We start from the raw sequence: 23,195 nt of genomic DNA on the forward strand, positions 1-23,195 counted from the left end.
TTTCACGTCAAAAGCACGCTAGTCTGTCGGGACAAAGGCAGAGTGGTCAAAGTGCCCTGTTCGCATGGCCCTGCGAAAGCTGATGCGAACGCTGCTGCGAACACTCTCCTCCGAACACCTAACACAGGTTGCCTGCAACTACGGTACTGCAGCGGCATTCTGACTTGTCGTGCGACCTGCTTTTGTGCAGGAATACATTTCTACTGAGCATCATCATCAGATCGATACAAGATCAAGCCGAATTGTCGGCTCATCGCCAATCGCAGGAACCATGACCGACGAAGAGAGCTGGCAGAAGCCTCTGGACGGCTTGGACGCTATCTCAGACTTCAACGACAAATTTGACTCCATCCAGAACGATGTTACCCTCGATGCGCTGTTAGGGTTCACCGATCCGGCGACTCCGACCAACACACAAGGCACCTTTGATAATGTCACCTACAGCGCCGGCGATAGCGCCAATGGGCTCAACCAACCTCTCATGGCGGACACCAATCCATTCCACCCATACCCAGAAGATTTCGGAAACCGAGCTCCCAGCAGTCCATACTTTCAGTCCGTGGAGGCGGTCCCGTCGCATCAGCAGGTCTATCAGCCTTCGCCATTCCACAACAATGCGCATCGACGCTCAGTCTCAGAGCCACCTGGAATGAACGCACCGCCGATGACCTTCCATCGCGAGCGTCACTATCTCGGCAACCCTGTGGCACCAAGAGCTATGCCTCTGAAGAGTCAGCCAAAGCCCAAGCAGCCACGCTCTCACCCGTACGCGCGCGGCAGAGTCCAGCAGTCTCCATTGCAGGTGTATCCACCACAGCCGCCGCAGTATCATCAGCAGCATCAGCAGGAGCAGCTACCACCGCAGCATCGTCCGCACATGCAGCGCTCGCATACGACGCAACCTTTCCATGGTCCAACCAGTGTGCCGTATACCGCGCCATCGCAGCACTACAACCAGTTCATACCGCTCGTGCAGCCGCATACAATTCCTACTTCGATGCCCGTGCCGATGGCGACGCCGGATGTTTCGCAGTACACTCAAGCTCGTTTGTGCACGCCAACGCCTCAGACGCCTCCTCTCCAGCAACAATCCATGATTGATCCGAGCTTGACCGGGTCGACAGGAGATCGGAGTATGGGAATGCGTAGCGACTCTGGAAAGACGATGAGCATTCCGGTCACGGTGGATGAATTGAAGGAGATGATTTCTGAAGCGGTGAGAGTCGCATTCTTTGGAGAGGATAAGTCGATGAAGGAGGAGAAGAACGTCGGCCGATCGGAAGTTGGGACTCCGAATGTGGAGAAGGATATTGTGGTGTAGGGAGAATTCGGAGAGAGCGTCAATGCTGGTGGTGCTGTCGCTAAGAGCGGCTAGATATTGCAGAGCGGAGTAATATATGGCAGCTCAAGGAATAGACACTGATAGATAGACTGGGCAGCATCACTGCTACGAGGAATGATTGCCACTGCTCCGACGTTCTCGAAATCTCGTGCCTTCGTTGCCCATACTTAGGAGGGCCAAACATCCCATTGTTCTTGACCCATCATGCTTCAAACGTGGTGCGATCTAATCATGGAGGTCGTTTGATTCGCCAAAGGATGTGTCAAGCACACTCCGCACGAACGATGTACGTCCTCGTGGGCTTTGATTGACGATTTTGTCGAGATCAGAGGATAGTTGAAACACTTCCCGTCGCTGATTGGGCGGTGGGTGGCCGTGATGTCCATCATGGACAGAATGCGGAAAACCTCAGGCTCCGATTCCGCCTCGAGCGTGAATGCGACGCAAAACCCAGTTTGGTCCCATTGAGAACGATGTACAGCTTCAGTTCGGACCTCAACCACGCCTGATTGTGCCACAATCGCGAGTGGCATGCGCATAAGTCCGAGATCTTCGGGGGTCCCGATGGGCGGTAAGGTACCCACATAGATCGCAGCTATCCTCGATTGTTGCCTCTCCTGGTAGACGTGCAATGTTGGATATGCATGACAGCACAGTGCTCCTTCAATCCTCATCTTCCTCTTCCTTGACCTTGCCTTGATTCCACACTTCCCAAATCTGGTCCATGATCATGTCCCCGAATCCTTTGCCCTCCTCGACATCTTCTTTGATCTCTTTCTCCCGCTGAACCTTCCATGCTTCACGTTGGCTCTGCAATGCACGAGCATCGTCTGCAGCTGACTCCCTCGCCTGCTTTTGCACCTCGCTAAGGACCGGACTACCCTGCGATGAAGCCTCCACCGCCATTGGCTGCCTTTGCTGCCGTACAACGTGTTGCCATATTGATCTCCCGCTCGATTCTTGTATCAGATGGTTCGCGGAGAATCCTGTCAGTCCGAATAGTGTGAATGTGTAGAGGTCCAATTTGCGAGGTGGAAGCACCGCGAGTAGCGGACATGCTACAAGGGCGACGAGGGCGACATTGTGGGCGATTTTCGTCGCTTTCTCGACTTCGGGTGGTATTGGATGTCGCCGGGGAGCTTCTGAATCTGACATTGTTGTGTATCGTAGTTGTTGAAGCTCTGTCTGGACAATTTATTTTGTCACATGCGAGCAGTCGACAGGTCATAGCTGTCCGCGCTAGTAAACCTTAAAATGGAAGGTGTTCATTTGGAACGAGAAGAGGCATATACACTTGCTGAACTTCTGATGCCCTTTGAAGGAGTATATTCTGGTGTAGTTGTAGCTCGACACAGATTGTAGCCGGCCGTTCCCCGTCGGTTTGAAGTTGGCTGTGGACGAAAGTCTGCTTAAGAACACCCTCGGCTGGCCGGCCCCTTCTCTTACGTAACAGTAGCACGGAGGATCATATACGGTATGCTGAGCATGTCTTAACCATCGGCGCTGTAGCAAAGTGGTTACTGCGATTGACTCGAACGATACGGGTCTCATTGGACCTTATATCGCTGATATCAATTCTCCTCGGAGGCGCAGGTTCGAGTCCTGCCGGCGTCGTGAAGCTATGCTTTTTGCCCGTCGAATGAACTACTTTTCGTCCTATTTGGTCAACAATTGCGGATGCAATGGCTGAAACCATTTTGCTATTGTGTAGAGGAGAATATCTTTTTGTCCGGTCGTATGGCGTTTTCCTGGGTTCCGACTGTTGATAACACCACAAATTGTGGACAAAGCATCGAATGTGCGACCCCATTGCTGAGTTCTTGTACTAATGCGTAGAGTTCGTGTACTGTTGCGTATATACGGACGCCATCGTCCCCTAATCTCTGAAGAGACGATGTCGACATATGGTCTTTTACTTTGACTTGACCGCTTGTAGTCGATGATCGCAGAATGAGGGAAGGAATACGGACAAAGGAGGCAAGAGGCAATACATCTTTTGATGGTCTGCACACAATGCCAGATGTGCAGACCATTCGCTTTTCATTTCGATACACTTCAAGCCTGAACCGAGCCGAGAATGTGCTGTGGAAGACAATCGAGCAATATACTCTCTCTCGTCGATGCATATCAAAATTGTAGCGGTAAACCCAAAGCAGGTAGTAAGGTCTCATACACTCCTCTTCCCTCTACTTTCAAATGGCAATGCCAGACTCAAAACAATCAGCAATCCGAAAAGTCCTGCGCAGACAAACAGAGGAGCCGTGGTCTCCACGTTCGCATAGCTTCCGATCAAGACGCCAATAATGCCTCCGACTCGATTCATAACAACACACAGTCCGTAGCCCGTCGCACGGTGTGCACTTGGGAGAATTTCAGGGGTGTATGCGTAGATCTATTCGCTATCAGTTTCGTACGCGGTACATTATTCCTACATCAACAATCCTGTGAGGTTGACTCACCGTGCCATAGTAGATATTGCTTGCGGCCGTGATCGTCGCACTCACGGCGAGATTCTGCGCCGGCGTTTTGATTTGTGTGTACCTGCTCCATGTCAGCCAGAGAAGCGACTCAGCGTGATAATCCTCACCCAAACTGCAACGCCATAGTCGACCCAGCTCCAATCGCAAGTGTCCCGCGTCGACCCAGCCAGCGTGTCTCCACCAACACGGCGGCTATGATGGGCCCAGCAAGTCCGACAACGTGGTTGATGGCATAATCACGCCAAGTGGTGTCCAGAGAGGCATCACCAACGTGTGCTCCGCGGGACTTCAGGTAGTAAGGCAGAAACACGGAGTACAGCGGCGACACCATGCCGATGACGAACCAATTCAAAATAATCATCACCGTCGAATAGGCCAGTATCTTCGTCTCAAAGAGGCCCCCGAAATGCTTCTTCAAGCGGAATGCCGACCACACGGACTTCTCGGTGTGCAAGACTTGACCTTGAGCTTGCAAGTCTTGAGCCGTCAGGGTGATGGGACGGCCGTATTTGTTCGATAGTGCTTCCAGCCCCTTGAAAGCTTCCTCGTCTCGATTTTGACTGACCAGCCATTTTGGTGTTTGGGGCATCTTGACTACCACAACCCGAAGAATGGACAAGCCCAGCACCAAAGATCCGATAGTGATGTGGATGTATCGCCAGCCCATGTTATCTGCGTTCGAGCAGGATGCGGGTGTCGCATCAGGTGGACAGCTAAACTTGCTCAAGAAAGCCCAGGCCAGCAGACCTGTGATTGTGTATCCCACAGCCCACCACACTGCCAGGAAGGTAACAAGCCAGGCATGTGACGAAGGCAGAAACTCCAGGAAATTTGTGGCATCTAATATGTAGTTCCCTCCAGCACCAGCCGAGTAGAGTGCGACCCTTATCATATTATCAGCAGGTGCATATCTCTTAAGAAGTGTGTTGCCTCACATTGCTGCGAAAGAGATGTAATTGGGCATGCCACCCGCTACAAGCACAAAAATAGCACAGGAGAATAAGGACGTATTGAAAGCAATCTTCCGTCCGATGATGTCCGCGGTAAATCCCCATCCCGCAGCGCCGACAAGCAGGCCAACTTGCGAAGCGAGGGCGATGCCCTTGATTCTCTTGGAGGGAGCGCCGTATTGTTGAGTCACAGCAGTCTGTGCGATCGAATGACACACGATCAGAGCGCTGTCTGCGGCATACCCAAATCCGAGGACGAAAAACAGCTTCCAGTGGAAGCGAGTCATGCCGATTTCGTCGAGTGCTGAATTGATGAGGGACATCTTGCTGGCAAGGACGCGATCGGTCGCGTTGATGTCGATCACCTCTGATTCTTTCGAGATTTCCGCGGTATTCTCTCGTTTTGTCTCATCAGAGTGGAAGCCATTGCTGTGGCTAGCATCGAGCTCTTCTGAGAAAGGCTCTTTCGACATTTTGCTCGACCTGTTGCGGCGAAACGAATGTCAGATGCAGAGTCGAGGCGAGTGGAAGAGAAAGCGGAGAAGAGAGCGGGTTTTATCGTTATTTTGCATGGATGAGTTGGAGCGGTTCGTCAGGGCTTGCATCATAATGGAGGTGTACCGCTGTTCATACACCCAAAATTTGGGAGAGATGCAGCCTTGCGCGAGCCATCCTGGTCATGGCGTTTCCTTTGCTGAACCATAGTTGGGCAATGTACAGCGTGCGAACGCATTGGAGTAATCGCCTAGGCGTGAGGGCTTACAGGCCTCCATCGTTCAATTTTCTTTCAAACAGGCCGTTGATCGCAGGCCAGGATAGGGCGATGACTTCTCTGATGCATTCGCATGCTATATGCAAGCAGGAAACCTTGGTAAGCTGTGCATTCGATGCCACACGTGCAACTTATTGCGGTATTCAATGAGTCTCACTCCACTGCTTGTAAAACTTCAGACATTCCGGGTTCGCGACACTGGTGCTCGTCTTGATATTCAACCCACACAGAATCTGCTTGACGCTTTTCTCAATCTTCTTTCCATTCGTCGTGAACGGAATGTCAGGACACTCGTCGATGACACCCGGCACATGTCTTGCGCTCAACTCTTTCCGCACCATAGACTGAATGTTCTGCACCAGTTCGTCGGAAAATGTGGCGCCCTCCTTCATCTTCAGGAAAAGCACGACCGTCTCATCGTCATCATCGGCACGCCTGCGGCCGATGGCCAGGCCGTCCTCGACCTGGTCTGGAAAGTGCTTCAGAAGCACGTTGTACAGTTCTGCAGATCCGAATCGTACGCCGCTTGGTTTAAGCACGCCATCAGATCGGCCGAGCATGATCAAGCCTCCTGTCTCTGGGTTGAAGCGGATGAAGTCTCCATGGTGCCAAACGCCTGGAAACTCCTCAAAGTATGATGCCTTGTACTTGCTCTCGCCGTCTTTGCCCCAGAACATGACAGGCTGACATGGGAAGGGCTTCGCGCAGACGAGATCGCCTGGCTCGCCTGATTTCGAGACGTCTTTGCCCTCAAAATCCCATGCTTGACATGCCATACCAAGACCAAGAACTTGGATCTCTCCCGTATAGACTGGATGGAGTGGGCATGGTGCTCCGAACAGGGAAATGATGTCAGTTCCCCCAGTGATCGATCCGAGATTCACAGCACCAAACGCGCGATATACGTATTGAAAGGTCGAAGGTGCGAGCGGCGAGCCAGTGGAGTAGATTGCCTTGAGAGTTTTCAATGACAGACCACTGTCGCGGGGCATGACATTTCGTTGCTCGAGCACTGACAGATACTTCGCGCTGGTGCCGAATTGCGCGATACCCAGCTCATCGATCAGCTTAGGCATAGCCAAGTCGTCCTTGACGCTTTCGCCATTGGAAAGATATTGGAACGGAGAGCCATCGTACAAGACAAGAGTCGCGCCCGCCGCAAGACCAGAGACTAGCCAATGCCACATCATCCATGTGCAGGTTGTGAAGTAGAACAATCGATCGCCGGGCCGGATATCAGATTGCAAGATGTGCTCTTTCTTGTGTTGAATGAGGGTACCAATTGCACCGTGCACAATGCACTTGGGCGCTCCCGTTGTGCCAGAAGAATACAAGATGTACACAGGCACGTCGGGATCTAGCTGCTCGAATTCCAAGCTGCCTGAACTTGACGATGTCGAGATGAACTTCTCATAAGTATACACCTTTTCCGCGAGCTCAGAAGACAGACCTTCAACATTGAAGCCCATTGAAGAGACCGTGTCGAAGATGATGGTTGCCTTTAGCGACGGGAGTCCCTCTGAAATGTCCTTCACCTTTGGCAAAACAGGGTGCGTCTTGCCATTGTACATTACTGCATTGTCCGTAAACAGCAATGTTGGCTCGATCTGCACCATGCGATCGAGGACAGCTCCAACTCCCGTATCCGGGCTCACAGCTGTCCAAATTGCTCCAATGCTGCTGGTAGCCAGCATAGCTACGAGAGCATTGGTGTGATTCGCAACATATCCAGCGACTCGATCTCCATGTTTCAATCCTAGCGACTTCATGCCGCCTTGACATCGCCTCACTCGTTCCCTCAGCTCTTTCCAAGACACGATCTCTCTTGTCGTTTCCGTCGCGGCTATGATGGCGGGAGAGGACTCGTCGACGGATTGTGTGGGAAATAACAAGTTCTCGGCAAAATTGAGCTTTGCGCCGGCAAACCAGGCAGGGCGAGGGAACATGGTCGTCTCACTGGAAATGACTGCGGTATAGGGCTGCGAGGTACGAACACCCACATAGTCCCAGATCTCGCCCCAAGAGTCTGCCACATTTTCTATGCTCCATTGATGTAACTCGCGATATGTGGAGAATGACTTGTTGTATTTAGCGTTGACCTTCCGGAGGAAATCGTGCAGCTTCGTGTCGTTTGGCGAGGGATGCTGCCAGAGCAATTCGGGTTCTGGGTAGGTCTCGGCCATGCTGGGGAGAGATAGGTGTGTTGTGTTGTTGTCGTTGGGAAGAATACCTCACGCTGTGCCAATGGCAAGGATTCATTCATTTTGCGGAGGGTTAAAAGATTTACCGCTCGTGCCGAAACCCGAATCCGAGCCGAATGCTTTATCCTTGCCAGGTGAACTGCATCAATTCGACTCGACATACATACCTTACGGACGGACATTTGCTGCAGGGCAGACATCATGATTGTTCCTGACGTCCGCCCCCGATAGTCAGGGATTCCCTCCGTCGGACCTGCGACCATTTCGTCCGTGGACAATACCATGGCGACGACGACAACTCTTGGTCACGCGGAAAAGGCACGCAAAGAGTTGCAATTGCCTGACTGTTCGACGACAGCTCGTGGGGCTCAATCGAGAGACGAGGTCGCTGCAAAACTAGAACATTAGAACTCCCCTGCATGCACATGGTCCGAATAAATTCGATGGCTTCCGCCTCGCTGCGCTGGTCTTTGCTAAAGTGTAGGAGTTCCACTGGCCCGGATGCCACCTGGATGTCTTTGTAGCTGTGCGAAGCGTTTGCAAGGTTATATCGCACCAAGGAAATATGCTAGGAAAATATGACAGCCACGTTCCATGATCGACGTTCTGTGCCGCAAGAAGTGCCAAAGTCGACCAAGCACACCAAGTTGAGGTCAAGATCAAGAAAGTGACTGGACGTGCCCGGCTCTCAAAGGTGCTTGCAACTGCATCCGTCCTTACTCAATATCTGCCGAGAACCGTCTTGAGTTCTCGGGAGAAATGAATTGTCGAAGGCGGTGAAATCAGAGTCTTGGTGTGCATGCCGATTCCTCCGATGCTGCGACCCGACATTACTCTACTTTGCAGCAACTTGCTGCAACTGTTACCATGCCTGACGGCTCTTCTTTGTCTGATCACATCGGCCTTCGCACTTCCAACCTCGGAAGATCGCCAGCAGACTGATGGCCGATTCACTTTCTACCCGATGAAAACACCAGCTGCCGGACCATGTGATCTTGTAGAGGCACCTGACATTTTGTCGATCAACACGGATTCTCGCGAGCATGTACTGATCATTGGGACTCGCAGGAGCTCTCTGGAGCCAATGGAAGCTATCTTGGGCAACTATATCTTTCGAATCGATCCATCCACTGGCAAGCTGGAGGAGTACCCGATCCACTTTACCACGCCGATCAGCAATCAGACGATCCCGGGCCTCAACAACAAGCTCGTCCAGGATCGCACGGCGCTCTCATGTGCCATTCGTAAAGGAGAGGATGGCCAGGTCTACTTTGCAAATGGTCTCCGTAATCAACTCGGACGCAGCGATCCTCATACCAAGAAGATCCAGATCTTTCAACCTCCTGGTACTCCGGCTGGCAACTTCTTATAAACTGCTAAGGATGGTATGTACCTCACACAGACTACAGGCAATGTGTTCATCTTCTTCTGCTTCGCTACTGAGCGATTCACGACCTACAATGTCCCTACACCGCTCGCCGTTCCGCTTGGTCTCCTGGTGGCGTCCGATGGCAAGGTGTACAATGCCGAGCTTGTCGGCAACAAGATTTTGGTCTCTGCTGGGGGAGGGCTGACTTCTGTTGTACATATGTCTTTGGAACCTCCAGCTGGATCAATCACCTGCGAGTGGCATCGACTTACATTCATGTTCACTCGCGCTTGGCTCATCTCGGCTTGAAATGCTTGTGCTGGCAACCAATCTGTTGAGCGTGGCCGTCGTTGCGCACGGCGAGTGGAAGGGGCAGGGGTATGATGCTTTTCTAGAGTATCTGTGCAACTATAGGCTTTCGCGTCGTCCACCCATCATCAAGCCGAACCACGCTGCAGCTCGACCGGGAAGTCGTCGTCCATCGGAGGTCCACCCGTACTGAAAGCATGATCGAGATACAACACCAATCTCAAGAACAGCCGCGGCCTCTTGTGCACTAGATTTCCCCAATTCAACTTGATCTTGTTCTGACCGTTCGCGCCGGCGCCGGAGTCGTCATTTCCCTCCTTGTTGTCACGCCAGGTCATCATGGAGCTAACGAATTTGGCGTCATCCTGCGCGTAGGCCGTGACGTTTGTGAGGATGTCTGCGCAGAAGTCCGAGCCATCAAAGTTCTGCTGCTGGCTCTTCAGCGTTCGAGTAAAGACATCCAGCTTTCGGATCTCCACTGCCTCCATTCCTGACCCACGAGCCGCTGCGACGTTGATGGCTTGCAGAGTGAGTGGCAACGCCAGTACGGCAGATGCGCTGATCGGCAGATATTTGACGAGACGCACTTGCACTAGCTCTTGCGTACGACGAGAAACATCGCTGTTAGCCGCCTCGAGGCCGTCTTTCGCTTCGTCTAGCGAGAATAACGTCCTTCCTGAGGGGAATACTTCGTGGAGGAGGATCAAGTATACGTTCAATCCAGACACTGCGGCGGCATGGTATGAAAACATCATGTTCGCGTAGACACAGATGGTCTCCGGTGCGTCGTCCAGACTGATTGGAAATGGGAAGGATCGTATCGAGTGATCGTGCCAAACCCGCAATGACACTAGACACTGCTGTATGCCAGAGACCGTCGAAGGCAATGACCGTGAGGCGGCTTCGAGTCGGTCATCCAGTCTTTCATGGCGATACAAGATGCGGCTAGCATGCGAGACGCACTGCATCAAACGACACGTCACCCCGATCATCTCAACAATGCGGAGTTGTGTCTCAACATCGTGGACCAAGGAATGTCCGAGCTCAGACTGAAAGTCTTCCGCGCGCAAGACGTGCTTTTCGCCCTCCCAATCGGGATCAAGGTCGACCTGGATGGACCTGCGTAGACCAAGAGATAGTATGCGATCTCGGAATATAACGCCCCACCACAGTCGTTTCAACAGCTTCGACCTTACGGGGTCCTTGATTCGGTGGTAGGAATTTGCCCGTTCAATCTTCGCGAAACGAATGGCGTTGGTGACCCAGTAGGTATTGAGGCGCAACAAGTTGTAGTTGGGAGCATTGTACGAGAGCAGCAAACACGTCTGTGCGCTGGCGATGGCATCTCGCTCGAGCCCAAAGTCGTAGACCAATTTGGCTAGCCTGTAATGTGTGTTCCTAGCCTCACGCTTGCTGACAAAACCTATAGTGGACAGCATATCGAGCTCAGTGTACTGAAGCGATGTCAGCCTTGTATCGTGAGCAGTCGGAAATAACACTTACACTGGTGGCCGCGAAAATCATGGCGCGCAGTAACAGGAACGAGTACTGCCCAACGTTGAACTCATCACCGTTCCACATTGCCCAGTGTTGATCCTCGGCTACGATTGGCAGATTTGGATGGACCATACGGAAGTACATGTGCATCATCTGGCGAAGGATACTGGCGGGCGGTAGCTCGAAGCAACCTTCACCGCGAAGATAATCATGATCTCTGGGATTCAATCCTGGAATGTGCACAGTCGACATGCTCCGCTGAGCGACACTACCATTGCGGTTCGTATGTCCGTTCATCGGTGGAGGTGGTAGCAGAGCTGGAGGACTGGCCGTGTGCTGTGGGTAAGCTGGCGTAAAAGAAAACTCTTGCGGAGTCGGCGGAATGAGGAACGAATTGCCGGTGAACGTGAAGATATCGTCGAGATCTGTCAAATGGCTGAAGTCACAGCTGGCTGAGGACGCATCGACCACGGGTGCCTGCTCCCATAGATTTGGCTGCATGTCGGCCCATGCGCGGCCTTCGCCATTTTGCGGAGACTCTGACGAGAGTGATGGGTTTTCGCGACGGCCGAAGCTTTCTGCTGGCACGCTGCCTATGCTCGGTCGAGGAGTCGCACTGCTAGTCCATGAGGAAGAATTGCCTGTAGGTATCCTCCAGGTGTGCGTCTGATCCAGGACAGTCTGGTAGCCTCCCACATCCGGTGGGGTGGAGTCACGCCTGTCCTCTTAGTCCTGATGAACGATCATAATCGAGAGAAGCTTGGCTCACCTCTGATTCTTCCTGCGACGGATGATACAAGTTGTGCCAGCGTCGACACAATTGCTGCATGGCGTCCCACTCTCCAATACGTTGCAACGTATTTTCCGGGTATGGCAGTGCTGACAGGCCTTTCTCGAGCGACGCTGCTTTAGCTTTCCTCGAGCACTCGCCCCAGGGCTGATGACAGCGTCCTCGGGGGGCATTTCTGACATTATGCCGTCAAAGATCGCCGTAATTGCAGTATCTGCCCGTCGGCAAACAGTGCGAGAGGGTGGATGGTGGTGATGAGCAGCCGCATTTGCCGGGCGACGGGACTATAAGCAGCGAAAAGTCAGGAAAGCCTCGAGCTGTGCACAGCTAAGGCAAGGCGACTGACAAACTTGCCTTTCCGCCCCTCGCAAGTCTGCAAAGAAGCCGAGAGGATGCCAGAGAGCAGGTAAGAGAGTCTCGTGGTGTGGTTCTTGGTGGGTAACGTCGGTTACGCCCCCACCAGGGACAACAGCCCAGACCAAAGATCGTCTGCGCTTCCCCCGCAGAAGCGTTTTCAATGTAGTGTCGCGGGGCCAGGCGGACAACGCCATGTCCATAACCGGAGAAGATCTTACCCGAGAGAGGGGCACCAGCGTGCCGACTTGGCAGTCAGCCCACCTTTGTGTGCAATTGTGGGCGCGCTGTCTGGGCCATTCTTGCGCAGCTTCATCGGTGGCAGTGCAAATTATGGATAGCAGTGTGGCTTGACAATCACACCATCATGGATCACTGGAGTGAATGCATATTTGGCGGACGCGATAGTGGTTGACTCTGGAATCCGTCAGAAGTGTCGTTACTCGAATAGTCCGTTGCACGGGAACAACGATGACGGGATCGTTTCGGTGACGATTCCAATTACATCTCGGCACATGTTGCCGGGTTCAGACGATGCCACATCGTCTAGAAGGTACTTCGTAGCGCACCTTGAGCTGGCCTATGCTCTGCCCAACGCAACGACCAGCTCTTCGCGTTCCAAACGAGTCTGTGTCTGACGAGGCGAACGTGATAGCGCCCGGAGGAAGGCGTAGCGCTGAAGATCCGTCATTCGAGGATAGCAGCTCATACAATGGAGGCCGTAAGGTGTCACGGCAGTGCGAGGATCAAATTGATCTGAGTTGATGCAGAAGCTCACCATGGTGATGGGTGCAACAGCGACTAGTGCTTCAGGTGGTAGTACACTGTGCTGATGGCGTCGGAAGCCATGTCTAATTCTGCGGCAAGTTGTACCAGCTGGAGCGCCGACATGCCGCACCAGAGATGCCACACTTTCACCGCTTGGAAGTGATCGTTGCCGTGGCGATCTTACACGCATCCTCCTCAAGCAGCGGACCTCCGCGATGTGTGGGCCCGGGCGTTAATGAAAGCAGGTAGTCTCCGCTGACCAGCGACATCTTCTCGATATCAGCGTGACGATCCTGCTGCAACACGGAGCGGTGTCGCGTTAACGAAGTAGCACAAGTGCGTGGGGCCTTTTGAAAGGCAGCGCGTGTTGTGGCCAGCACAGACTGGTAGAATGGATGTGCGATTCTTCGCCGGCGCCAGAGGAAGATATCCCAACAGCAGAAGCGCCATCATAAATTGAAACGACCTGCTGTAATGGCTCGATCCGGACTTCATCTCAGGTCCGGCTCCATCATCCAGGACGCTCGCTTGATGTTGTTGCGCTCCAAATGCTGTGCCTTTCCCTTTGAAAGCAATGTTAGACGTTTGGCGACAGTCGGTTTCGTGCTGGGCGGAGCTGGTCCTCTTGCTTGCTGGACATCGTCTCTGGCGAACAGCTGCACGGCCCGGAGATGCGTGTCCTTTCCGTTCTGATGGTTCTCGAGAATGCGGACCTGGACTAGAAAGGCTCGCAGCACAGGCCGTCTGCTCCAATCGACCTCTCTTCGGACCATGTCTTCGTCTTCGTCATCATCAATGACTGGTCCAACATTGCTGAAGTCCACATCGATCCAGCCGGTCGGCTGCTCAAAGCTCATTTCGGCGAATTCCTGAATGTCATGTACTCCCATACCAGCCAGGAATTGAATCTTCGTCGGAGTATACGATTCATCGCTCTGAAAGTCGAGGAAGATCCTCATGTGGACGATGGACACGAGCTTGAAAAAGTGAATACTTAACAGGTGAGGCTGGGGACCGTCTGACTGCCAGAACATGCTTGTATCGGGCGAGCGTAGAGCAGCCACTCCATTGCCAGGCTTTGCAGTGCTCACTGTCCATGATGCGAGGGATGAGATCTCTTTCAGTCCGGGCGGTGGAAACATTACTTCTTCCAGTTCAGCTTTCCAATCATCATTAGCCGCAAGGAAGCCTTGGGGACGAGCAAGATCTCACCTGGCACTTCGTCGTCTTGCTCTTCTTCTTCCTCTTCCTCCCCCTCTCCGTCCTCCTCCTGCTCTTCGCCTTCATTCTCGTCCTCGCCCGCAGCGTCATTTATATGTCCTTCTTCGTCGCCTTCGTCTTCGGACGCAATCTCATCGGTCGTGTTGGCTGTCATATCAGCGACATCGACGATGGGCGCATCGCGCTGATGGCGCGTCTGTGTTGAAGGACGAGATGGCATCGCAAGTGTGTCAATCCATCGTTGAGTGACGGTGGATGTTCTTCAAGATTGAGGTGCGACATTGGAAGACGTGAGAGATCGGCAAGCGCAACGCGAAGCGGACACGAGCGCTTGGACCACTGATGCCAAGCAGCCTACATAAACCTGGGAGCTCCTTCTTCACTTTCACTCGTGCATTGCACTACCATCCAAACCTAACCGGTCAACGGCGACCAGGACGCATTGCGATTATGGGCATGTCGAAGACGCTTGCTGCACCGGCTACGATATTATTGCCAAGCGGCGCAGCCCCACGTCTTCAGGCCAGACGGGATTGCTTGCATGATTCGCTGGACGGCTCGAATCAGCGCTGGGAATAGCAAAGGAGTGGCGCTTCCAGACTTTTAGCCCCTGGTCGAACACGCTCTCGGTTGACCCTGGGAATTACATCTGTTTGAGGTTATGGGGCACGTTAGCCCACGCGATGACAGGAGCAGCACGAGTCTGGGTGGAATCTGATTCAAGACTTTGCATGGCCGCGGAGTGCCTCGCTCTCTGACTCGACGGCTGTGGCCTCCGGATGATCGGCGCATCTTCAACGTCTGGTATGTCCATGCCTAGAGAGCCCAGCAAGCACCATACTGTCACATTGCAGCGCACCATGTTGCCGTAGGTCACGACGAGGCGGCATGCTGAAAGGCATGCCCTGCTCAAGGCACGAGGCGATTCTCGATGGGGCTGCATGACAAGTGTGATGGACATATCACACGCATCTGTGTTTGAGACAGGAATCGTTGACTCAGTTCTCTGATACTGCTTCAAAGATGCATCGGTAGGGATAGGAATGCGAACGTCTCGAACTGCCGTCCAGACCCCTTGACAGACTGTCTACACTCGAGCCAGGCAAGATCCCTTTTACCATTCCTCCACATCCATATCATCGACAATTCCATGTATGACGCAAGAACCACACTGCCAGGAGGAGCTTCATGATGCTGTTCACCGAGCCTCGCATTCCAGTTCTGACAGCGCTCAGCGTGCTCGTTGCGCTGACGTGGGTCACGCTATCGCTGAGGCTGTGGGTGCGACTGGCTGTCACTAGGAGCTCCGGCTGGGATGATGCCTTTCTTACCCTTTCTGCGGTCAGTAATCATCGAACTAGAGGACGTTCGACGGGACTGACTGGAACAGATCGTTTTCACTGGATACTGCACGTCGTGCGTTCTCATCGAGGGATCTGGATATATCCCGCGCGCCGACGACCTTGAGAATGCTCAACTGTCCAACCTCGTCAATGTGTGTACCCTACATTGTGCATTGTCACGCAGTACGCTGACGGATAGAGTAGCTGGTCATCGCTAATACGGAACTGTACATCGGTACTCTGGTATTTCTCAAGATCGCAATCGGGTCCATCTACTGGCGTGTCGCAACTACTCGTTGGCAACAATACACCGTCGTGACGACACTCATATGCAGTACAGCATTCGGGATCATCATGTTTCACCTGACGCTGTTGAACTGCGGCGATCCTACCAGATACTTGGAAAACGCCCAGCAGAATGCGTGCATGCCCGCGAGTTCTATGTACGCCATGCAGATGAGCGCGTACATCGCCAACACGTTGACCAACTGGATACTGGCCGTACTTCCGATTTTCATCGTTGTGAAGACCGTCATGTCGGTACCAGCGAGACTTGCCACGGCTAGCATCCTCACACTTGGGTCTTGCGCGAGCCTTGTGGCACTTGTCAGGGTAATATATCTGAGAGACCTCACGGAACGTCCGACGTTCTTTCACGCCATAGAGGAGCTCTCGTTCTGGTCTATTCTGGAATGCGGTCTTGGAACATCGGCCGCCTGCGCGGCAGCATTACGTCCTCTTTTTCCGAGTCTCACAAGTCACGCTGGGAACGAGCAATTCAAGAGCGAGGCTTCACACACACATAAAGTCTCGGCGGCATCTTCAAGCTCGAGCCAGCAATCAGACGATGTCAAGGCTCGTGACTGGACGACTCTGGAGCCATTGCGGATCCCCTTTTACGAAGCAGAAGGCCAGAGCAAGAGTCACTTCAGCGTGGTCAGCGTCACGCCAGCCATTAGGAGATTCCGTGTACTGAGCAGGCTCGGCTTGTCGTATTTCAATCTCACAGGCAGCAAAAACGATACCGACGTACCTGATGACTTCGACTCTGCGAATGTCGTTCGGCGGAGTACGCTCGAGAAGTCGCCCGTGAATGGCAGACTCGAGATGAGCCGCAAGCTCACCGTTCGCGAAAACTTTGGTGACGAGATCGAATCGACCGACGACGCATCGCGGAGAGAGCCAGCAAGATCTTCTTAGCGCCAGGTCCTCGACCTATTCCCAATGAAGTTGAATTCGTGGCAAGGAGGACTCCCTGGATGGCCCCAGTGCCTGATGAGTACCTGATGTTGTTGATGGTTTGCTGCATGTACGAATAGATGGCTTCGTGTTATGTACAATCAGATGTATAATTTTCAATGTGAAGCAATCAGCCCAAGGCGAGAGCTCGAGCAAAGATGACTCGCTCGCGAGATCAAGCATGTTAGCCATCTCTGCCGCATCCTGGGTCGAAAGGAGCTGTGAAACTTCTCGGCGCTGGCCTTATGGCTCAACTGCGCCAGAGCCAGATTGGAGCTCATACGTCTTGACCAGCTTGCTAAGGGAAGTCGTTGGCGTACATGGATCTCATAAGCAGATGTTCCATCTCGACGTGCTCGACTGCAGGTTCGATCATGAAGCTGTGTGGCATCTGCAAGCGCGGAGCTGCACGGTCCTGTACGATCTGCAACAGGGATCGCGCTAGTTTGGTCTCGTCTCGTACTCTTCGAAGGACGATCATCCATCTTTCAACTGCACACACATACACTGATCACATGGACGAGTACGATGAAAGAGAGGACGTGGAGGAGGAGCAAGAGGAGGGATATGACGAGAATGCCGACGAAGATTTCAACCCCGACAAGGCCGCTGACGAGGCTGCGAACTCTTCCTCTTCTGACGACGATGAAGAGACAGCAGTCGCAAAACCTGCGCCCAAGTCGAAGAAGCGGAAATCCGAGGCCGTGATTGAAGCCGACCTCGACTCGGGAGACGAAGCGACCATCAAAGCACTGCCGCGCAAGAAGCGGAGGAAAGATGCGGAAGACGAAGACAGCGGTGGTGAGGGTGGCTTTATTCGGACAAGGGCGCAGCGGGTATTGGAAAAGGAGGAGCGAAAACACAGGAAACGAGCACGAGATGGCGAGGTCACTGTGGATGTCGAGCAACTATGGGCAGAACTCAGTAGCGCGCCCATTGGTCGGGCAGTGGTGCCTCCACCGCAGGCGAGCAAGGACTCTATGGATGTGGAGGGCGAGGAGAACAAGGAGAATGAGGCGGCTTCATCTGCCGAGGACACGATCACAATAAAACGACGAATCGAGTACGCGGGCGAGGTGACGGAAGTAGAAGCACAGGTTCTTCGAAGCTCCAAGGAAGCGAAGAAGTACCTGGCCGAACACCCCGAAGCGGACCCCAACTATAAGAAGAACGAAGATAAGAACGAGTCTGGACTACAGCGCCCTCTCAAACGACCGTCAATGTTCGAGCCAAACCCTCTGAGCTTGGTGAAAGGTGTGGCTCCAGAGAAATTGCGACCACGAGCTCCCAGCCGTATGGATGTACTCATGGCGACTAAGAGAGCCGAGGAGAAGATTCGCGCGCAGAAGATGAGCACCGTGCAAAAGAGCGCTTTGGATTGGAAAGGCTTTGTGGATAATGAAGGTCTGCGGGAAGAGCTCGATGAGTATGGGAAGAGCAAAGGTGGGTTCCTGGCGAGAGAGGCCTTTTTGGACCGTGCTGCTGGGGCGAGAGAGCAGGCTGCGAGAAATGCGAGGTTGAAGTTGTGAGACCGTTGATGGTCTTCAAGCTAGATGCATATGATACCCCAGCAAGATGTCCTTGAGAAGCCGTAGCGAGCTTCCGATCGAGACGCCTTGTGCCAGCATCTCACAGTGCTTCCGATCTCACAGAACATGATAGAATTGTGCACATCTATGCTTAGAGTTTCGTTTTTATGCGCAATTCCAGCCGCGCCCGGATCTCCCTCCGCGCGAGCCTCGAGTTGCCCTGTGATCGACGACGAGAAACGGGGGCTCTCCCGGAAAGCGCGGAAGGGGCCATATCGCGACTTTCAAGATTTGACCTGCATGAACTCTTCTCCTCACCATCACAGTCAGCCGTCGCAAACATCAGCTTCTCTACACTCCTTTGCGTGCCTTTTCGACTCTTGTAATCTACTATAAACCACGACGATTGACCTCCCGCACGATTGTACAATCCGAAACATCCCGCAGAACCCTGCATCGAAACCTACTGCCTTGCGATAAGGCCCTCGACTCCATCCAGCAATCTCGAATCGAACAGCTCACGTGTTGGCCGAGATCCAACAGTATTCGAGCTTCTAGGCCATTCTTGAGGAGCATCCACCGGTAGCAAGCAGATTGTCAGCGTCCTGATCCAAAAGCCTCACGCAAAGGTCCCTCGAGTACGAACGCTACGATTTATCATGCCTCGGAAATCAGGGAATGAGCAAGAGCTTGCGCGTGCAAATGGAAATGCTGCAAACGAAAGACCGCTGAATGGCAAGCTGCGAGAGGTAGCGAACGAGATGGAAGGCACAGAGAGCGACCAGACGAACGAGAACATCTTCATGTTCATTCCCAACCTGATCGGTGAGATCTACCATTTCGCTGCTGCATAGATGCGTATGCTCATTCATATTTGGCAGGCTACTTCCGTATTGTCCTCTGCCTGGCATCACTATACTTCATGCCACTGCATCCACGACGTTGCAGCTTCCTCTACTCAATCTCCTGCTTACTCGATGCCCTCGATGGAATCGCGGCACGAAAGTTCGAACAGAGCACTCGCTTCGGTGCTGTGCTGGACATGGTCACCGATCGATGCACCACCACCTGCTTGCTCGTCTTCCTGGCGACCGCGAAGCCGGCGTACAGCATCATCTTTCAAGGATTGATCTCGTTGGATTTGGCCAGCCACTACATGCACATGTATGCTACGCTGGTGATGGGAGGACAAGATCAGAGTCACAAGAATGTTGATGCGAAGAGGAGTTGGATCATGAACCTATACTACACCAACAAGGTATGCGAGATGGGAACGATGTTCACTGCACAATTCCGTGCTGACCCTATGATTTAGACCGTGCTCTTCATCGCCTGCGCCGCGAATGAGCTCTTCTTCATTGCGCTATACCTGCTCTGCTTCAGCTCTCCACTCGTCACTCCAGCTCTGGCATACCCTTCGGGAACCATTCCGATCGAACCGCTCCAGCCAACACCATCAATCCTCTTCTCGAACCCGTTCAGCGCCGCAGCCATGGAACAAGCACGAGCGAGGAAGATGGACTCAATGGTCCCATGGATCCTCACCGTGGCCAGCTCGCCAATTATGCTCTTCAAGCAGGGCGTCAACGTGGTGCAATTGGTCAAAGCCAGCAAGTGGTTGGCAGAAGGCGATCGCCGAGACCGCAAAAGGGCAGGACTACCCAGACCACAGACTGGCACCGTGCAGAGGAAGAAGGAACTCTAGGCGAGGTCTGCTGGAATCGAGACGGTGCAACAGGTTGGCAAGAGAGCTTCCGCGGATGCGGAGAGGATTTGGGATGGGTCGAGCTTAGCACGGCGTAACGGTTGGAGGTCTGTCGCTTGAATTGTGATGTGCAAGACTGGTCTGCCTTTGCAGTTGCAAGGACCATGGAGATTGGGAATACTTTGTCGAAAGCATGCTGTGCAGTGAATGGTGGCTTCGAAGGAGGGATGCGGCCAAAGGGCTGTCGTAATTAATGTCAATAGGGCGTGAAGGTGTTACATTCGGACCCGCGGATTGTAAAGAATTGCATGTACAATTTCTGCCGCGCTTGCTCGTTGTCTCTTTCGACCCGTGAGTCTCCACCGCATCCAGCATCAAATCTCGTCCCTTGCAACTTCTCCCGTCTCTCTTGGTCTCTCGCTCGGTCTCTCTCTCGCTCTCTCTCTCTCCATCTCCCTCCATCTCCCTCCATCCTCCTTCTACCTCCACGCTCAGAACTCCACAATGGTATCTCCCCTCAGCTTCCCTCGCATATCCCACTTGCCCTGTTCCATCGTCAGTGTCTGCCGTTATCCCATATTCCACATTCACAAGCCATCTCTGAGTCAACCTCCATGTCTCGCGGACAACTCACCTCCGTCTTGAACCCCATGTACAGAAACGCCGCCGGCACAGCGATGACATATGTGAAAGTCAACCACGTGGTGCGCGGTGTCCAGCGGAAAAATTGATGCCTTCCCACAAACATATCTGTGATTGTCCAGCGTCAGTCGTGTATTCTCTCCCGCGTATCGTCTGCTCCCAGCCCAAGTCTCTGCGATGCCATCTCGTTGCCCCTCTCTCCACCACTTCTGCTCTTTCCTGTCCACTTTGAGAGTATCCAGATCGTGTAGTAGGCTCCCGAGTAGATCGAATAGGTGCTACTCACTGGCATATTTGACCAGCGCCGGGTCCATGTGGACGGCTATGAAGAAGTCCTCGTCAGTAATTGATTCGTGGTCCAATGCACGCTGAGGTCGCGCATACCATTGTGGCCTGCCCTTCGGGCGAGAGTCGGCAGCATCTTGGCTCGGTATGGAGTGGTGTTGTTGTTGGGCGGGGAGGATGTCTGCAGTGGTATCTCGCTGACGTTCACGGATCGAGTTCAACACGTGATCTGATGGACAAGAAAGATACGATAAAGTCGTGGGAGATTGAAGCTAAGCTACGATATCTGTCAATCATCCAGAAGCAAATGCACTGCAGGCAGAGCTCGTTCCGACATGCAGAGGATGTACATTATACTTCGCACGTAAGATTGAGATGTTGCGCCGGTTGTGGTAATGCTCCGCGATGGGGATGCTGGGACGTGCCTGCCCATCTGCTCGTATATCCCAGGGAGCGACTTTCTCCCTCTGTACGAAGCCTCGGTAGGCCGCAATAAGATCTAGCTCCGATTATTGGTTCCGACCAAAAAGATGTCGGATTGCGTGTCTGACTTGAACATCTTCTTGTTGTTTCTACCATCTCACTACCTAAAGGTACTCTTCTTTGATTGATCTATCTCCACAACGTACAAACCAACGTACAAATATCAACAAAAATGGCCGATACTCAAGCTGTAAAGCCTACCGTCACTTTGCACTGGTAGTCCTCTCTCCCATATCAACAACCCTAACGATATCATCGCTGACCGAACCCTCATCAGGCTGGAACTCTCCCGCTCCCAGCGCATCGTCTGGCTCCTCCAAGAATGCAAAGACATCGACTTCAAGACCGAAGTCTACAAGCGTCAAAGCGATAAACTGGCTCCTCCCGAATTGAAGCAGATTCACCCTCTCGGAAAGGTATCGTACATGCACCCGTCCATGTCGTCTGACTTTGACAAGCCATGACTTCTTACATGCTCTCCCGTACCTATTGTGGGGCTGGCAATGTACATGGCCGCTTACACGTCCGCAGTCTCCTCTCGTGACCATCTCGTCGCCAAACATCGCCAAACCCATCGTTCTGGCAGAGAGTGGTAACTGTAAGTGCATTCGTTCAGAATTCTCGTCAAATGCGTCGAGGAAAATCTCTTCGTGCCTCTCTCCGAAGTGTTCTTCGACCATACCACCCAAGCGACTTCCATGACTCTAACCCACTTTCCAGTAACGGAGTACCTCGCCGACCACTTCGCAACCCACCTCATCCCCACGAAATGGCAAGCCGGCAAAGAAAACCAAGTCGGCGGCGAGACGGAGGAATGGATGCGCTACAGCTACTACCTGCAATACGCCGAAGGAAGTCTAATGTCGCTGCTCATGGTGGGACTCTTCATCGATCGTACGTCTTCCCTCTCCTCTTCCCAAACCACCCACCCTTCTGTACTGACCCTTCTTCCCCTTCCCAACAGAAATCCGCAACGCCCCCGTCCCCTTCTTCATCAAGCCCATCACCAAAACCATCGCCGGCCGCGTCGACGCCGCCTACTTGACCGCCAACTACGCCACGCATTTCGCTTTCCTGGAATCTCAACTCGCCTCCTCCCCTCAGGGTGGCAAGTATCTCTGCGGCAAAGACCTCACGGCCGCGGATATCCTGATGAGTTTCCCGATCATGGCGGCGAAGGCGCAGTTGTTGAAGAAGGCCGAGTATCCGAAATTGTATGCGTATGCGGAGATGTTGGAGGGGCATGAGGGGTTTAAGAGGAGTGTGAAGTATATTGGTGAGTTCTTTCTTGTCGGTGTCAATGCGGTGGCTTTTGAGTACTGATGTTCTTCCGCAGAGGAGGTGACGGGAGAGCCGTTCAAGGCTACTTTCCGTTGAGCGTTGTAAGGCATAGGATTCAGGATGGAGAGAGTGTCTGCCTAGTCACGACATTGTGGTATGGAAGACTTTGCGGTGCTACTACATAGCAATGATCATGGGTCTCGGGAGAATTTGCACTTCATCGCTGAACCAATGTCTTCCTCCGTCCAGACGAATGCTGCATCACAACGAAGAAGTAGTTCCAAACGAGGCATGTACAGTCCATTTCATTTGTACAGAATGTACGTCTCATCTTCGTATGCACACCACCCACCATTGCAGACCTCATTCCGCCGAATCATGCCCGGCCATCCTCGATCATGCACACTCCGTACTCATGTCATTTGTGCATTTCCATCCACACGAATCTGGCTCATTCCCGTCTCGTGTGTTATCTGTGCATTTCCATCCACACACATCCCTCTTCCGATCGCATGGAGAATCCCTCAAAAGCAATAACGCCGGATAAACAGGTTCCGCACCCAGAAAGATCATCGCTCGCCTGAATGCTCGCTCGATCGCGTTGAAAGGAAAAAAAAGAAAAACAATCAGTGACA

At 53.0% G+C, this 23,195-nt stretch overlaps 10 protein-coding genes across 10 annotated transcripts; 5 read left to right on the plus strand and 5 right to left on the minus strand.

The window, feature by feature from the left end:
• Positions 1 to 271: 271 nt before the first annotated feature.
• On the plus strand, positions 272 to 1,321 carry MYCGRDRAFT_108008 (uncharacterized protein; the record flags this gene model as incomplete). Its single annotated transcript, XM_003854851.1, has 1 exon — positions 272 to 1,321. The coding sequence occupies one exon, from the start codon at positions 272 to 274 to the stop codon at positions 1,319 to 1,321; it is 1,050 nt and encodes a 349-aa protein (XP_003854899.1).
• Positions 1,322 to 1,980: 659 nt separating this feature from the next.
• On the minus strand, positions 1,981 to 2,498 carry MYCGRDRAFT_103199 (uncharacterized protein; the record flags this gene model as incomplete). Its single annotated transcript, XM_003855565.1, has 1 exon — positions 1,981 to 2,498. A coding segment is annotated over one exon (493 nt), but the record flags the coding sequence as incomplete, so codon positions are not given.
• Positions 2,499 to 3,460: 962 nt separating this feature from the next.
• MYCGRDRAFT_55137 (uncharacterized protein) lies at positions 3,461 to 5,131 on the minus strand (the record flags this gene model as incomplete). The annotated part of the gene is made up of 4 exons (XM_003855564.1): positions 3,461 to 3,734; positions 3,802 to 3,883; positions 3,930 to 4,706; positions 4,758 to 5,131. The coding sequence occupies 4 exons, from the start codon at positions 5,093 to 5,095 to the stop codon at positions 3,510 to 3,512; spliced, it is 1,422 nt and encodes a 473-aa protein (XP_003855612.1).
• Positions 5,132 to 5,687: 556 nt separating this feature from the next.
• Positions 5,688 to 7,727, minus strand: MYCGRDRAFT_68224 (uncharacterized protein; the record flags this gene model as incomplete). Its single annotated transcript, XM_003855563.1, has 1 exon — positions 5,688 to 7,727. The coding sequence occupies one exon, from the start codon at positions 7,725 to 7,727 to the stop codon at positions 5,688 to 5,690; it is 2,040 nt and encodes a 679-aa protein (XP_003855611.1).
• A 5,755-nt stretch (positions 7,728 to 13,482) lies between these two features.
• On the minus strand, positions 13,483 to 13,959 carry MYCGRDRAFT_28674 (uncharacterized protein; the record flags this gene model as incomplete). The annotated part of the gene is made up of 2 exons (XM_003855562.1): positions 13,483 to 13,590; positions 13,657 to 13,959. Coding segments are annotated over 2 exons (411 nt in total), but the record flags the coding sequence as incomplete, so codon positions are not given.
• Positions 13,960 to 15,244: 1,285 nt separating this feature from the next.
• On the plus strand, positions 15,245 to 16,596 carry MYCGRDRAFT_90672 (uncharacterized protein; the record flags this gene model as incomplete). The annotated part of the gene is made up of 3 exons (XM_003854852.1): positions 15,245 to 15,334; positions 15,444 to 15,548; positions 15,601 to 16,596. The coding sequence occupies 3 exons, from the start codon at positions 15,245 to 15,247 to the stop codon at positions 16,594 to 16,596; spliced, it is 1,191 nt and encodes a 396-aa protein (XP_003854900.1).
• Positions 16,597 to 17,150: 554 nt separating this feature from the next.
• On the plus strand, positions 17,151 to 18,164 carry MYCGRDRAFT_90673 (uncharacterized protein; the record flags this gene model as incomplete). Its single annotated transcript, XM_003854853.1, has 1 exon — positions 17,151 to 18,164. The coding sequence occupies one exon, from the start codon at positions 17,151 to 17,153 to the stop codon at positions 18,162 to 18,164; it is 1,014 nt and encodes a 337-aa protein (XP_003854901.1).
• A 761-nt stretch (positions 18,165 to 18,925) lies between these two features.
• MYCGRDRAFT_37538 (phosphatidylinositol synthase) lies at positions 18,926 to 19,869 on the plus strand (the record flags this gene model as incomplete). The annotated part of the gene is made up of 3 exons (XM_003854854.1): positions 18,926 to 18,989; positions 19,046 to 19,422; positions 19,480 to 19,869. The coding sequence occupies 3 exons, from the start codon at positions 18,926 to 18,928 to the stop codon at positions 19,867 to 19,869; spliced, it is 831 nt and encodes a 276-aa protein (XP_003854902.1).
• Positions 19,870 to 20,360: 491 nt separating this feature from the next.
• Positions 20,361 to 20,831, minus strand: MYCGRDRAFT_37523 (uncharacterized protein; the record flags this gene model as incomplete). The annotated part of the gene is made up of 3 exons (XM_003855561.1): positions 20,361 to 20,414; positions 20,504 to 20,619; positions 20,798 to 20,831. Coding segments are annotated over 3 exons (204 nt in total), but the record flags the coding sequence as incomplete, so codon positions are not given.
• Positions 20,832 to 21,386: 555 nt separating this feature from the next.
• MYCGRDRAFT_103202 (uncharacterized protein) lies at positions 21,387 to 22,786 on the plus strand (the record flags this gene model as incomplete). The annotated part of the gene is made up of 6 exons (XM_003854855.1): positions 21,387 to 21,495; positions 21,557 to 21,695; positions 21,811 to 21,877; positions 22,000 to 22,173; positions 22,244 to 22,555; positions 22,616 to 22,786. The coding sequence occupies 6 exons, from the start codon at positions 21,452 to 21,454 to the stop codon at positions 22,654 to 22,656; spliced, it is 777 nt and encodes a 258-aa protein (XP_003854903.1).
• Positions 22,787 to 23,195: the final 409 nt, after the last annotated feature.

The sequence above is a fragment of the Zymoseptoria tritici genome, chromosome 2, assembly GCF_000219625.1.
Source record: "Zymoseptoria tritici IPO323 chromosome 2, whole genome shotgun sequence".
NCBI lineage: Eukaryota > Fungi > Ascomycota > Dothideomycetes > Mycosphaerellales > Mycosphaerellaceae > Zymoseptoria > Zymoseptoria tritici.